General features: G+C 36.0%; 1 protein-coding gene across 1 annotated transcript in view; it reads right to left on the minus strand.

Moving 5' to 3' along the window:
- Positions 1-7,047: 7,047 nt before the first annotated feature.
- SHOC1 (shortage in chiasmata 1) overlaps positions 7,048-15,902 on the minus strand; it is an 84,574-nt gene continuing 75,719 nt past the window's right edge. Inside the window, exons 25-28 of the mRNA XM_047067743.1 lie at positions 14,524-14,655; positions 12,150-12,299; positions 10,319-11,279; positions 7,048-7,148 (exon numbers count right to left, since the gene is read on the minus strand). Of these exons, the coding sequence (XP_046923699.1) occupies positions 7,048-7,148; positions 10,319-11,279; positions 12,150-12,299; positions 14,524-14,655 (1,344 nt within the window). The remainder of the gene's footprint in view (positions 7,149-10,318; positions 11,280-12,149; positions 12,300-14,523; positions 14,656-15,902) is intronic.

Below are 15,902 nucleotides of genomic sequence, written 5' to 3' on the forward strand. Positions count from 1 at the left end.
TTTGTTTGTTTTAAGGCTTCATGGACTTTTGTTGCCTTGTGAAATTGAGTGCTGGAAGCGGGAAGTGAAATTTTTGTTTATAAGTGCTTGTAGAACTTTGTTTAAAAAAAAAGATGTATGTATAACTTGCTGAGAAATCTCAATTTCTGGCAACATTTACACTTAGATTTAATTTTTTTTTTTTTTTTTTTGGAGAGAGCACAAGCAGAGGAGAGGGAAAGAGAATCTCCAGCAGGCTTCATGCTCAGCCTATAACATGGAGCCTGATGTAGGGCTCAATCTCAGGACCGGGAGACCATGACCTCAGCTGAAATCGAGAGTCAGACACTTAACTGACTGAGCCACCCAGGCACCCCTGCACTTTGAAATAGTTATGTATAAATCCATAAATAAATAAATGAAAATATCTTTTAGCATAATTAGTGTTATTATAGAAAAAATAGAAGCCATCATATGGAAACTCCCTTAACTTCGGCCACTAAACTTCGAAATCTAATTGATCTGAGTCTCTTCTATTTGATCAAAATTCAGGTGTCCCTCTTCTAATCCTATTTATTCTCTGGATCTGTTTCACGTTCTCTGAAATTACACTGTCAATTATCCTTTCTCTTTTATCTTCAACTCCTCTATTGGATCCTTTCTGTCAACATTTAAACATGTTCCATTCTTTGTCTTAACAACAAGCATTTAAAAAATCTCCCATTAGAAACGGGAACCCTCTTGCACTGTTGATAGGAATGCAAACTAGTGCAGCTGCTCTGGAAAACAGTGTGGAGGTTCCTCAAAAAATTAAAAATAGATCTACCCTATGACCCAGCAATGGCACTGCTAGGAATTTACCCAAGGGATACAGGAGTGCTGATGCATAGGGGCACTTGTACCCCAATGTTTATAGCAGCACTTTCAACAATAGCCAAATTATGGAAAGAGCCTACATGTCCATCAACTGATGAATGGCTAAAGAAGTGTGGTTTATATATACAATGGAATACTACTTGGCAATGAGAAAGAATGAGATATGGCCCTTTGTAGCAACGTGGATGGAACTGGAGAGTGTTATGCTAAGTGAAATAAGCCATACAGAGAAAGACAGATACCATATGTTTTCACTCTTACGTGGATCCCGAGAAACTTAACAGAAGACCATGGGGGAGGGGGAGGGGGAAAAAGTTACAGAGAGGGAAGGAGGCAAACCATAAGAGACTCTTAAAAACTGAGAATAAACTGAGGGTTGATAGGTGGGAGGGAGGGGAAAGTGGGTGATGGGCATTAAGGAGGGCACCTGTTGGGAGGAGCACTGGGTGTTGTATGGAAACCAATTTGACAATAAATTTCATAAATACATAAATATAAATAAAAAATCTCCATTAAAAAAACAAATTTTCAGTTATACAAGATAAGTCAGTCCTAGAGATTACTGTACACCACAGTGCCAATAGTTAACTGTATTGCATTATAGGGGCACCTGGGTGGCTCAGTCACTTAAGTGTCCGACTTTAGCTCTGGTCATGATTTCATGATTTGTGGGTTCCAGCCTGGCATCAGGCTCTGTGCTGATAGCTTAGAGCCTGAAGCCTGTTCTGGATTCTGTGTGACCTTCTCTCTCTGCCCCTCCCCTGCTTGCACACACTCTTTCTCTCTCTCTCTCAAAAAATGAACATTAAAAAAATTTTTAATAAAAAATACTGCATTATATACTTAAAATTTACTAAGAGAGATCTTTAAAGAAAAATTTTTTTAATTTTTTAGAAAGAGAGCAAGAGCATGAGTGGTGGAGAGGGGCAGAGGGAGAGAGAGATTGAAAGAGAGAGAGAGAGAGAGAGAGAAAGAGAATCTCAAGCAGGCCCCATGCTCTGTGTGGAGCCCAGCGCTGGGCTTGATCCCAGGATCCTGGGACCATGACCTGAGCTGAAATCAAGAGTCAGATGCTCAACCACCTGGGCCACCCAGGCTCCCCTAGAGGGTAGATCTTATGATAGGTGTTTTTACCACAAAAAGTAAAAGTAACAAATAAAAATAATAAATAAAATAAAGAAAATTAAAAAATAAAAAGAGGGTGGAAGGAAACTTTTGGAGGTGATGGGTAAGTTTATGGCATAGATTGTGATAATGGTTTCAGAAATGTACACTTACCCCCAAACTCATTAAGTTGTACACATTATTATGTACAGCCGTTGATATGTAACACACACACACACACACACACACACATACATATATATTTTCTTGGTTCCAGTTTCTCCTTTAGCAAGAACTTGATAAGACAGTACAAGAAACCATAGATGTCTCACTTAGGAATATAGCTTTGTCCTAAATATTAGCAAATCAAATTCAAGAGAAGATACAATCTGACAAAGCTAGTTCAATATATGGAAATCTGTCATTATAATTCATTACATAAGTGGTTTAAAGAAGAGCATCAATGCCAACAAGTCATTTGACAAAATTCAGTAGCTGTTCTGGATAAGAACTACGTGGCTTAGTGAAATAGGAAGAAGAAGAAAGATGATAAAGATTTTATCAGCAGCAGTGGCAAATTTCATACTACATGTTGAAATGTGGAAGCATTCAGCAGCATGTTAAGAACAAAACAAGGATACTGTTTTTTTTAAACGTTTATTTATTTTGAGAGCAGGGGAGGGGCAGAGAGAGAGGGAGAGAGAAAATGCCAAGCAGGCTCTGTGCTGTCAGTGCAGAGCTCAACATGGGGCGTGATCTCACAAACAGTGAAATCATGACCTGAGCTGAAATCAAGAGTCAGACGTTTAACCAACTGAGCCACCCAAGCACCCAAGACAAGGATACGTTCTATCACTACGATTGTTCAGCATTGCTTTAGAGGTCTTACCTAATGCAGTGAGATGAAAAAATGAAATGGGGTAAACATTTGAGAAGAAATATCTATTTATGGATTATATACAATTGTACATTTTGAAAACTGATGAGGATATAGGAAAATAAATACTTGAATTTGTGATTGTGAGGGGCTGGCTGCATACAAAGTTTATGTAGAAGAATTAAAAGCATTTTCTACACTGGCAATAGCTAGTTGGAAATGGGCATTATATCCCATTTTGACTTTAAGGACAAAACTATAAAAATACTTAATACACTTAACAAAGTGCAAGATTAATAAAACGTTTTATTAACAGGGTCTAAAATTTGGGGATATTAAAACAATTCCATTAAAATTCAATCTTACTAAAACTCATATATAAAATTAATGGAATTCCTATTTTTTTAAAGGGAAATTAGTTAAAATATCAGAAGGTTCACACGGAAAATGAAGTGTCCAAGAATAGTTTTTAAAACTCTCTGTGTGTGTATGTATGTATAAAACATGGGAGGGTGAAACATGCCTTAATAGGTATTAAAACTTACTTCAAGATGCTGAATCAAAACTATGATTTTTAAAAAATTAAAAAGAAAATAATATTGTGGGATAGGAATAGGCAACAGCTTAGTAATAGATTTTTTGTCTATTCAGTAGGAAAGTATCATTTACTTAAATGGTGCTGGCATTATTGGCTGTCCATTTGGAAGGAAATAAAATTGGCCTGTATTATGTAAAAAAAAAAAACCCACATAGGTTAAAGAAGGATAATACAAAAACATTAGAAGAAAAATTAGGGGAATAGTTATATAACTAGGGTAAAAGAGGTCTTCCTAAGCAAGGCAGGAAACCCAGGAGGGGGGAAAGTGTGTACACTTGACTATATAAAATTTAAATAATGAACTTAAATAAACAAGCAATTCAATTTAAGTATTAAGTTTAAAAATCTTGTATGATAAAATCATAAGAAACTGAATAAAAAAGCAAAAATCAGAAAAACATGTACTTTTTCAGTCTTCATTTTGGATTGCTCGTTTGCACTACCTCCCACCCCACCCCAGCTCACCAACCGAGGCTGCTCTATTTATTGAAATTGTTGTATCCCTTGTTTGAGGGCTGGCTTATTATTTGGGGAGGATAATCAAGCTATGACTGTGAGAGGCAAGGCATGGATCACCCTGGTGTTGATTTCCATTTGTACCCTGAGTCTCAGTGGCAAGGGAAGGAGTATCTATGTCCATACACAGTTGGAAGGGACAGCTGATATTCTGGTGAGGCCTATACAGTTAGGGCTGGACCTAGAAACCTGAAGTAAGGTGGTTCAAAAGCCCTCAAAAGTGAGCAGCACTATCACCAGCAATGGATCTAAGAGCAAGTAAGTCTCTTTAGAACATGAAAAACCTCACTGGGAAATGCTCTCAGAGAAAAAAATCGAAGTTTCCATTGCAAGAGCCAACCTGAGAAGGTGGGGCTGTTCCAAACAATTCCATGTAACAGGGTATTTGGGAGGCTGGACTGACACTTTTGGTCCCCTAACAGGGGCCTAAGAAGACCCTTCAGGCTTCCATGGATCAGCCCAACCTGTTATGTGACAGTGGCTCCCAGGGACTGCTCTGATGGAGCAGAGCTCACTTTATCACTGTTCCCTGACTCCTAACACAAAACTTCCTTCCCAATAACTCTGACAGAGGCTGTTCCAAGGCCCAGGCAGAATATGTCCTTAAACAGCAAGCGCCATTGAGAAATGCCCACAGGAAGACTCATACTTCCACTCCATTTGGTAGGGAAGCAGGGAAGTAGGTGTTGATAGCCTAACCTCAAGGTTTGCCACAGTCTATGGCCTATGAAGAAATTCCTCTCCTTTGGAAGCTGATTAAAAGTAGGATAAAGGAGATCTGCAAGCTGAGAAACCTTAGCCTTACCTTAGAAGCAATCCTTCCAAAACTTGAAGAAAGTAGAACAGAAGTTCCAATTAGATTTCCAGAAATAGTTTTTCTTTAAAGTCTCCACTCCCTACATACCGAAGCAAAAACCCAAAGCAAAAAAAGTATAACAAAGAGGAGAGTAGTAGGAGGAAAGTAAGAGGTGGTGTTAAGTTAAGCCTGTTTCAAAAATGAGGACGTGATGGGGCACCTGGGTGGCTCAATCAGTTAAGCGGCCGACTTCAGCTCAGGTCCTGATTTCATGGTTCCTGAGTTAGAGCCCTGCATGGGACTCTGCTGACAGCTTGGAGCCCGGAACCTGCCTCGGATTCTGTGTCTTCCTCTCTCTCTGCCCCTCTCTGGTGCATGTTCTGTTTCTCTCTCTCTCTCAAAAATAAATAAACATTAGGGAAAAAAATGAGGACGTGATTAACAGTATCAAATATGGAAGAGAGGTCAAGTAAGGTGATATTGAGTGTCTCTTGGATCTAAAAAGATAGAGGTCAATTTTGGGAGTAATAGGGTGAGTTTCAGAAGGCAGGACCGAGAGTATGCGTATGGTCTTCAAACATTTTTGCTGGTGTACCACCTGTAATAATGTCAAAACCCATTATATCTCTTTTAGAGATGACATATAAAAGTTTTATTGTAACTTTGAATAGTTGCAAAGAATATAATTTTATTAGAAATTCTGACATTTTAGAATAAAATTATTACATCTTTTAAAAAAGTATTCAATGTAGTATAAATACCATAGTAATTAGAAAGCTACAACTGTCCATTAAAAAATACACAAGGACACCTCGGTGGCTCAGTCAGTTAAGTGTCCCACTCTTGATTTTAGCTCAGGTCATGATCTCACGGTTTGTGAAACTGAGCTCCACGTAGGGCTCTGTGCTGACAGCGCTGAGCCTGCTTGGGATTCTCTATCCCTCTGTCTCTGCCCCTCCCTGGCTTGTGTGCACACACACACACTCTTCTCAAAATAAATAAGTAAACTTAAGTATATATTTACAACCTGTATTCCAAAAATACTGTACTAACAATATAGGAAAATATTCTTTCTCCAATATGCTGACACTGAATATTATTTTGCCGATCTGATAGGTGTTCTGTTTTCCTTTGCATTTGCCTAATCAGTAATGAAGCTACATATTGTTTCAAATGTTTATTGGTTATTTTTGTTTCTTCTGTGTAATATCTATTCATATATTTTACCCACACTTCTATTAGGTTGTCTTTTTTCCTATTAATTTGTAGGATTCTTTGAATATTAGGAATGTAAATCTTTTTTTTATTACGTAGGTAGGAAATATTTTCTTAGTAATTTGTTTTAAATTTTTGTTTATGAAGGCAACCATTTATTTATTTTAAAAAAATTTGTTTTAATGTTTATTTTTGAGAAGGAGAGTGAGCATGAGCAGGGAGGGAGCAGAGAGAAAGAGGGACAGAGGATCTGAAGTGGGCTCTGTGATGACAGCAGAGAGCACAATTCGGGGCTCCAACTCACATGAGATCATGACCTGAGCTGAAGTTGGCCACTTAACCCACCCAGCGATCCAGGTGCCCCTGAAGGTAACACTTTAAATAGGAAGTTCTCTAACATTAACTTTGCCCTTTCTTGGTGATGTAGGGTCAGCTCTGGTGATCTTAACTTCTTGACTTAAAGGGTCAGACTGAGATGGAGGCTCATTTAAAAAAGGCTTGCTGGAAGAAGGGCGCCTGGGTGGCTTAGCCGGTGTCATGATCTCACGGTTTGTGGGTTCGAGCCCCGCGTCGGGCTCTGTGCTAACAGCTCAGAGCCTGGAGCCTGCTTCGGATTCTGTGTCTCCCTCTCTCTGCCCCTCCCCTGCTCACACTCTGTCTCTATCTCAAAAAAATAAATGAACATTAAAAAATAAAAAAAAATTAAAAAGGCTTGCTGGAAGAAAGGTGGGAAGCAGCATGGCTTTCAGAAGACAACTATCCCTTTTATATATATATATATACTAAAATGTATATATTGCTATTGTTCTAAAAATATATGTTGTAACTATTGCTCTAAAAAAAAGCTTTGCAATGTTCGGGTGAATCTGGAAGATATTTGGATGTTATGACAATTATGCTAATTAGAATATTTTACTTACAAAGATGTAAACTATAGGGCAGAATATATATTTTGAAATTTTAATATGGATTACACCAAGAACATCTAACGACAGAATTTTCTTTAATAAATGAGCAAATCTATCATTTTGTTACTGGATTTTCATCAAAAACAAAGGAATGTGGCACAGAACACTGTCCTTTCTTTCAAAAAAACCTCAGACGAGTTTGTCCATCAACTCTACCAGGGACTTTTTCATACACTAGACGCCGTTTTTTGAATTGTGGTAGTTGTGAACACATGAGATCTGTTAAAAGGAGAAAAAGGAAAACCATTTTATTTCTGACATAGCTATTTTTTCCAGTTATTCAAGTGCATCCTATCTCTTCATCTATCTACAAAGTGTTAAAATTTCCAAACTGAGATAAAATGACTATAAAAATTACATTTTTAGCATAACTGCACCTGTACCTAATGGCCCAATACTGATTAGCGCCATGTGTACATATTGTATATTCATGCTTTGCACAAATCATTAAATCTCCCTGGATTTAAGACTCCTTCATTTAAGTTTTCACTCATTAAGCCTGTTCTTTAACTCAAATCTGTAATGTTGTAGAATTTATCCTGAGGTCTGATATGTGATAGGCGGTGATCATGTATGGACTCACCTTCTATGACTGTATTAAATATGACACATTAGCCTGAAATATCCTAGATTTGGATACTTACAGAGGCTGATTGATTAAATCAGTAAAAAAGTAGGCTAAAATATTTAAAACTGTTTTGGTAATTATTCATGGGGATATAATCTCATAATTACAAGATTTGGATGCCATTATAAGCATATTTAAAAAGCAATGTAGTAGGTAATTGTATCATAGAGGTCACAAATACACATCTGTAATATAAGACAAATAGAACATTATCTTGAGGTTATGCCAATGGCTTTGGATAAATTGTCTAGGGCTGCATTAACATCAATTCTAAAAGTGTTGCATCTTAAACAGTGGAAGGTAATGATGTGCTATGGGAAACCACAGTAAAAAGTCAAAAGTTTCCATAGTGTTAATGATACTAGTATCAAAGATTCATGTGACCTGTTTGAATAAAATTTTTTGGAAGAAATTTGAAAGTGGAAAAAAATAATTTCTAAGCCATTATTTATTTAATATATGATTGGAAAATATATTTATAACTAAGTTAATGAATTAAAATGTAGGTAGACATTTTACTATTCCATCCATATCCCTAAAAGTTTAAATATTAAAGTTATTAGAGGGGTGCCTGGGTGCCTCAGTCAGTTAAGCATCCAGCTTAGGTTGAGGTCATGATCTCACAGTTCACCAGTTCAAGCCCAGCATCAGGCTCTGTGCTGACAGCTCAGAGCCTGGAGCCTGCTTCAGATTCTGTGTTTCCCTCTCTCTCTGCCCTTCCCCTGCTATTTCTCTCTCTCTCTCTCTCATTAAAACATTTAAAACATTAAAAAAAGTTATTAGAAATAATTTCTAAGATCTCACTGAGAAAATGGAAGGATTATCTTATACACTGGGATACCCTATGTTTAAGAACATATAGTAATTCACATACTTGATTTGGTCCAGGATGGAAAAAAAATGGAATTTTCATTCAGTTCATTTATGAAGCTGGAATAAAGTTCATGTCAGAATGTGACAGCACAAATAAAGAACACAACAGGTTAATTGCATTTTGAATGTAGATAATGAAAAAAATAAATATTAGCAACGATATTCAACAGCATATTAAAAGAATCACTCTTCAAAAGCCAATTAAGTTTATCACAGAATGACAATTATTATTTAATATTAGTAAACCTGTTAATATAATCATTGACATTAATGGGTCAATGGAGAAAACATGTGTGATTTTCCCCACTAGGTGCCAAAAATGTTTGGATAAAATTCAGCATCTGTTCCTCACAAAAGTTCTTACAAAATTTGGGAGATAATACTTCTCATTAAAATCAGGAACAAAACAAATTATGACTATTAAACAGGACCAAATCCAAGTTTTGCGAATCCTGAGGCTTATACAGTTGACCCTTGAACAATGTGGGTGTTAGGGAGGCTGACTGCTCCCAGACCCCCCCCCCCAAATTCTATACATAACTTTTTAAATACTTTATTTTTTAAATTTATTTCAGAGAGAGAGAGAGAGAGCATAAGCAGGGGAGAGGGGCAGAGCAGAGGGAGAGAGAGAGAATCTTAAGCAGGCTCCATACTCGCTTCTACAACCCTAGGATCATGACCTGAGCTGAAATCAAGAGTCAGATGCTCAACTGACTGATGCTCAACCACCCAGGAGTCCCTGTAACTTTTTAAAAAACGTAATCTCTGTACCTGACGTGGGGCCCAAACTCATGACTGTGAGATCAAGAGTCACATGCTCTACTGACTGAACCAGCCAGGTGCCCCCAAAATCTATAACTTTTGACTCCCCCAAAACTTAACTACTAATAATCTACTGTTTACCAGAAGCCTTACTGATAACATAGTCCATTAACACACATTTTGTAAGTTATATGTATTATATACTGTATTCTTAAAATCAAATAAGCTAGAGAAAAGAAAATGTTAAGAAAATCAAAAGGAAGAAAAACTACATTTACAGTACCATACTGTATTTATCAAAAAAATCCATGTGTAAGTGGACCCATGCAGTTCAAACCTGTGTTGTTCAAGGGTCCACTATACAAGTTGGGAGGTACTCTTTTATTATTTTCTATCAGTGATTGCACTCAGGATTGACAGCCTCAAGTCATCACTGCAATTTATTTTAACTTTTTTTTTTCAAATTTATTTATTTATTTTGAAAGAATGAGTGATTGGGGGAGGGGCAGAGACAGGGAGAGAGAGAGAAACCTATGCAGGCTCTGTAGTGACAGTGCCACACAGGGCTTGAACTCAAACCATGAGATCATGACCTGAGCCGAAGTCAGACGCTTAACGAGCTGAGCCACCCAGGCGCCCTTAATGCTTAGTTCATCTAAAGCTACAAGAATTTGACATATTTTGTTTACATTTATTTTCTTAGATGTCTATAATTAGACTTTTGATTTTCTTTTTGACCCCAAAGTTAGTGAAGATTTTAAAAAAATTTTTTTTAAGTTTATTCATTTTTGAGAGAGAGAGAGAGAGAGAGAGAGAGAGACAGAGCATGAGCAGGGGAGGGGCAGAGAGAGAGAGAAAGAGGGGGGGGGGGACACAGAATCCGAAGCAGGCTTCAGGCTCCGAGCTGCCAGCACAGAGCCCGATGTGGGGCTCAAACCCACGAACTGCAAGATCATGACCCGAGCCAAAGTCAGACGCCCAACCAACTGAGTCACCCAGGTGCCCCTAGTTAAGATTTTTAAGTATAGTAATTCAAACAAACAAAAATTCTTTTTTTAGTTTAGAGATGGTTCTATCTTTTAAAATTACATCTGCCAGTAGTTTTATTAACTTTAGATAGTGTTACCTGGTAATGATTTTTTGTCTCCTGAGTTAGATGAAGATTCAGAGTGCCTTTTCTGTCCTAAACATTTCCCAGCTCTTTGGTGGAAATAAAGACTGCTGAATTCTTTTTGATTTACATTAGGATCAGAAGCGCAAAATAAATCCATACTGGGGACAGATGGTAATTCTCTCCAGAAAGTCTTTTTAGTCCCAGCATTTGAACTTTGATGAAGGAAGCTTTCTACCTCATCCGAAAGACATTTCTGCTGATTAGTGAATAAATTATCTTTCTGAGAGTACCATTTGTCACATGTAGTCTGCTTTTCACCATATTCTAAGTTGAATGAGTGATTCTGTTGTTCCCATACATTTTTCTTGAAGTTCCAGGGAAGAGGAGATTGAGAGCCTTCCAGTGAAAAGTTAGGGGTACATACTTCTTTATTTATAGGTCCTTTTGCAACATGTGTTCCCTTTTTCTGATTATTTATAAAATTAGGGGCAACTCTCTTCTGAGTGTCAATTGGTGATATTATATTTTCACAGTTCATTTGTGTTAGATCCAAAGAAAAAACATCTGACTCTGAATCATTCCAGTTTTGAAAGGAGTTACCAGCCATGTTCCTTGATCCTATATTAATTAGGAAAGGATTATGTACTATATTAGGATTACAACTGGAGTCTTTCCGGTAGCTGCCCTGATTATCAGAAGTCACAGGTGATAAAATGCATGGCATTTCTCTGAGTTGCATAAGGGAAGAGTTATAGTTTGAAGTGATGTTTGTGTCTTTGTGCACTGTGGCTCCTATGTCTGAATTCTGGTATTCATTATATTCTTGAAAGACAGAGTTTGAAGAGCCAGAAGCTGAACTCTGGGAGGTAATGGTACTAGCCTGATTCCCGTTTTCCCGAGGTGATGGAATTTGAGGTGATTTTGTTATGGAAGAAGAACTAATCTTGAATAAGGAAGTGATGCTACAAAAATGCTAAAAATTTTTTTTAAATTAATGTAATACAAATACAATATACACATCAGTCAAGTAAATATAAATAACAGCACTTATCTATATGGAAAGAAAGCAAAATATAAATACGTAGGGTATTACAGTGATCCATGTAATAAGAACATAACATAATTAGGCTCCATTAAAAGAAAAACTTATGATTTGTATTTCTTTTCTAATCACTTATAATAGAATTTTTAGTTACACAAATTATACATGAATGTCATTTGCTTGATAAAAAATTAGAGTTTTTACAATAAGGCTAAAGTTAAAGTTCTCTTTACTACTATAATGAAGGGCATCAGGATTGTTTGGAAGAGATCATGTAAACACATATGAATAGAGTATGTGACTGCATATTAGTGGGCACAATAACATTTCAAAATAATTTAAAGTGTGATAAATGGACTGTACTGAATTATCTATATAAGATAGGTTTAAATGTATAATGTGATTGACAGTCAATGAGAATTCTAAGAAATTTAGTTCAAGTAAATTATTTTTTTTAAGTTTTTTAAATTTATTTTTGAGAGGGAGAGAGTGTGTGCAAGTGGGGGAGAGGCAGAGAGAGAGGGAGACACAGAATCTGAAGCAGGCGCCAGGCTCTGAGCTGTCAGCACAGATGAAGGGCTCAAACTCGTGAACCACGAGATTATGACCTGAGCCTAAGTCAGAGGCTTAACTGACTGGGCCACCCAGGTGCCCCTCAAGTACATAATTTCTTTGTCAATATGTGAAGTCCAAAACAATTAAACTTGGATACCTCCATTTTGAAAATGTTTATGGCAAAAATCAATACTCAAACGGAAAGGAAATACATTCATATAAGAATATGGAATTCAAATAACTAACCTTTAAGACTTTTCCTGGAACTTCAGGTAAAAGTTCCTGAAGCTGACAAAGAGTTGCTAATAATATCCAGTGCAGTGATGGTCCTTTATTTAACATGAGCTGAGCCACCAATGGGTTAATACATGGAAAGTCAAGTAAGTACATTTCTTCCTAGAAAAGAGTTTAAAGGAAAAATCAGCCACTGGTCCTTTGAAAATAACCCATTTTATTCTGCTCAATCTAGAAGATTAAAATTTTTGTCATTGCACCTACCACTCAATTTGAGATGCTGGGGAAAAAATATGGCTAGTAGGGAAAGAAACTTCTTTGTCAGTTAGAGTTCATATGCTCTCAGGGGCACTTGGGTGGCTCAGTAGGTTGAGCATCTGACTTCAGCTCAGGTCATGATCTCGTGGTTCATGAGTTCGAGCCTAGCATCAGGCTCTCTGCTGATGGAGACAGCATGATGCCTGCTTTGTGCATGGAGCCCACTTTGGATCCACTGTCTCCCTCTCTCTCTGCCCCTCCCCTCCCCCTCAAAAATAAATGAAAATATTTGAAAAAAAGATTCATATGCTCTCAGAATTGGGAAAGATCTTAAAGTTCATTCATTTCAATCATTCATCCAAAAAACTTGTTATAGTTCATCTCCTTCAAATGACAATTGTATTATATATTGGTAGATTTTCTTTTCTTTTTTCAAAAAATGTTTATCTTGAGAGTGAGAGCACGAGCTGGGGAAGGGCAGAAAGAAAGGAGAGAGATTCTCAAGCATGAACCGTGAGATCATGACCTAAGCCAAAGAGTCCAGTGCTTAACTGACTGAGCCACCCTGGCACCCCTCTAATGGTAAATTGTCTAATGAAAACGTTTTCAGGGACTTTAGTACCTCAAGATTTCTTTAGCTCATCCTTTGTAGGCCATATGTTACTATCACTATTTGATTTAAGATGAACCATGTTTATGATATCTACCAGATGTTGTAGTTTCAGGAAAGCCTTGCTGTGAAGAATAGAGGAAAAACTTCTATCAACCAGAACTGACCTTGATGGCCTAAAAATGTGTTCCAGAGAGATCTCATAATAATCTAGAAATATAGCAGCCATCTTTTATTATTGTCATATTCCCTCTTCTTTCTGGGATATACTGGCTTTTTGCACCCTCTTTGATAAAATCAAATGACAGACATGTGAGTAGATTAGACATGCCTTGGTAATAGGGAAACTGCAGACATATATACATCCCATAATTAATTATACCCATACTTGCCAATAGTACTATGTTTTGCTTAGGCATATAAAAATTCTGTGATTTAATATACATGAATATTTTTTAATGTATATGAATACACGAATATTTATTTGCTTTATAATTTTATTTTTTGAATAGGCAAAATAGGCACATGGTTCAAAATTCAGAGGGTACTAAAAGATGTGCAGTAGGGGTGCCTGGGTGGCTCAATCAGTTAAGCGTCTGACTGTGGCTCAAGTCATGATCTCATGGTTTGTGGGTTCGAGCCCCATGTCCAACTCTCTGCTGTCAGTTCAGAGCCTGGAGCCTGCTTCAGATTCTGTGTCTCCCTCTCTCTCTCTGCCCCTCCCTCACTTGTGCCCTCTGTCTCTCTCAAAAAATATATAAATAAACTTATAAAAAAAGGTGTGCAGTAAAAACTCTCATCTTCCTGCCCCCCATTACCCCAGTTTTCCTGTCTGGAGATAACTAATGTTATCATTTCTTGATAGCATTATCATGATCTCTTCCAGAGATATTTTATTTACTTACAAACACATATAAATATTAATTTCCCCTTGTTCAAGTGGTAGGATACACACTGTATGCCACAACTTCATTTTTCATTTAATATAGCTTAAAGGTCATTCCATGTTAGTAAATAAAAAGCTCTATTATTCTTTTTTTATGGTTTCATGATTTGAATATATTAAAAAAATAAAGGAAACTGAGATATAAGGTTGGTATGAGAACTTAGACATATTATGCTTAACCTGAAGGAATTTCTAAAAAGTTACTATTCAATCTTACGAATATTTTACAACTCTACTTTCAGTTTTGATTATGTAACTTAATTACTGACAAAGGCAATGATGGAATTTTGCTATTATCATATTTACCACTCTTAAATGTATAAATTTATGAATTAGAAAAAGTTATGTTTTAAAAATATTAGGCATTAAAAGTTCATTAAAATACTTCTGTCAAGTTGCAAAATACCCATGATTCTGGAAAATGATCTAAATAAATACTGTACATTATGGTTACTGTTCTATATGCTTATGCAAACATTATAGGACAAAAATATGCAACCAAAAAGAGAATTCAAGTATATGTATCTATACTTGCTTTGCAAATATCTAATTTACACATTTAGGGGATGAACCTTAGATGGTGAAACTTCAAGCCAGGATTTATCCAACCATTCATAAGGATTTCTCTTCGAGGTCATTAAACTGTGATCAGCAATTTGTCGAACTATCAGTGCAGCCTCTTCCACTCCTGGGGCAAGTACAAGCTAAAATATATTTTCTATATGTTAGATTATAGGAAATATTAGGGAGCAAAATATATCTTGCAAAAACTGTTTGTAATTAGAAGAAAAAAGCCCTGATTTTAACCTTTGAATATAATTTTAGATATAACTTATTAAAGTATCTATGTGAAATCCAGCATATTTTGTGAGTCTAAGCAATTTTCTTCCCTTCTTTAAACGTGGTATCTTTATAGTTTTCCAATTTTTGGAACTAAATTTCTTTACTTCCATTTGGCATTTATTAATAATTTGTTAAAATAACATATTTGGTTTTATATTTCACCTATGTTAGAAGCAAAGCAATTTAGATTATCATTAATAATATTTAATATTTTGCTTTTCCAAGTTAACTCTAATAGTTACCAAAAATAAGAATTTTAAAAATATACTGCAAGCTTTTTCAAATACTTTTTTAAAAAAGGATATTTACAGATGAAGTTGATGTGTATTTGAAAAGAAAAAAAGTTTTGATTTAGAGTATTTTGGGAATTGTTCACCCAATATTGGCTTATTTGATACTATGCTCTGTGTACTAAACTTTAAAAAAAGTTTCTTAATATTTCCTACTTCCTGTCTTTCAGTTGTGTTTTCCTCCAGGCCCTTCTCTTTCGAAATGCCAGCCTTTTTCTTCTGCTTTCAGTTCTATTTTTACCTTCATCTTTTAGATTCATTTGAAGGAAGTATAGTCCATGGGTTAGCAGTTTAATGTGGATAGAGAATACTGCCCTAAACAGTCATATCTTAGAAATATAAACACCCTGTCCTGTAGTGAAAATTCAAGAAATAGAGACTGTAGAAACCTTATAAAATCATTATGACAATTTTTTATTTCACAAGAAGAGTAACAAATACAAGACTGTTAATACATACATAGGGAATACATGTATTCTAAAGAAGGATTTTCTTTAAACTGTATTAAGTACATATAGAGTGTATAGAAACAACACTGTTTGATTCCAAATTAATTTTATTTCAGTTTTGGATGTTTTGAGAAGATTTGACACATTTATATAAATGTATAAAGGCACAATTTTATGGTGATGATAATGAATATTACCTTAATTTATTAGAGCAAGGATTCTGGAGCTCATGGCTAGGCTTTGAGAGATTCAGAAACCCCCTAACACTGTTTTCAAAATTTTGCATATGTGTTTATCTATGCATTTTTCTGCAAAATGAGTTCATAAAGACATAGACCTTTTTTTGACATTAGAATAAAACATAGCCTA

Source organism: Lynx rufus, unplaced genomic scaffold, assembly GCF_022079265.1.
Source record: "Lynx rufus isolate CCGP_SWC_20201006 ecotype Redwood Valley unplaced genomic scaffold, mLynRuf1.p SCAF_10, whole genome shotgun sequence".
Lineage (NCBI taxonomy): Eukaryota > Metazoa > Chordata > Mammalia > Carnivora > Felidae > Lynx > Lynx rufus.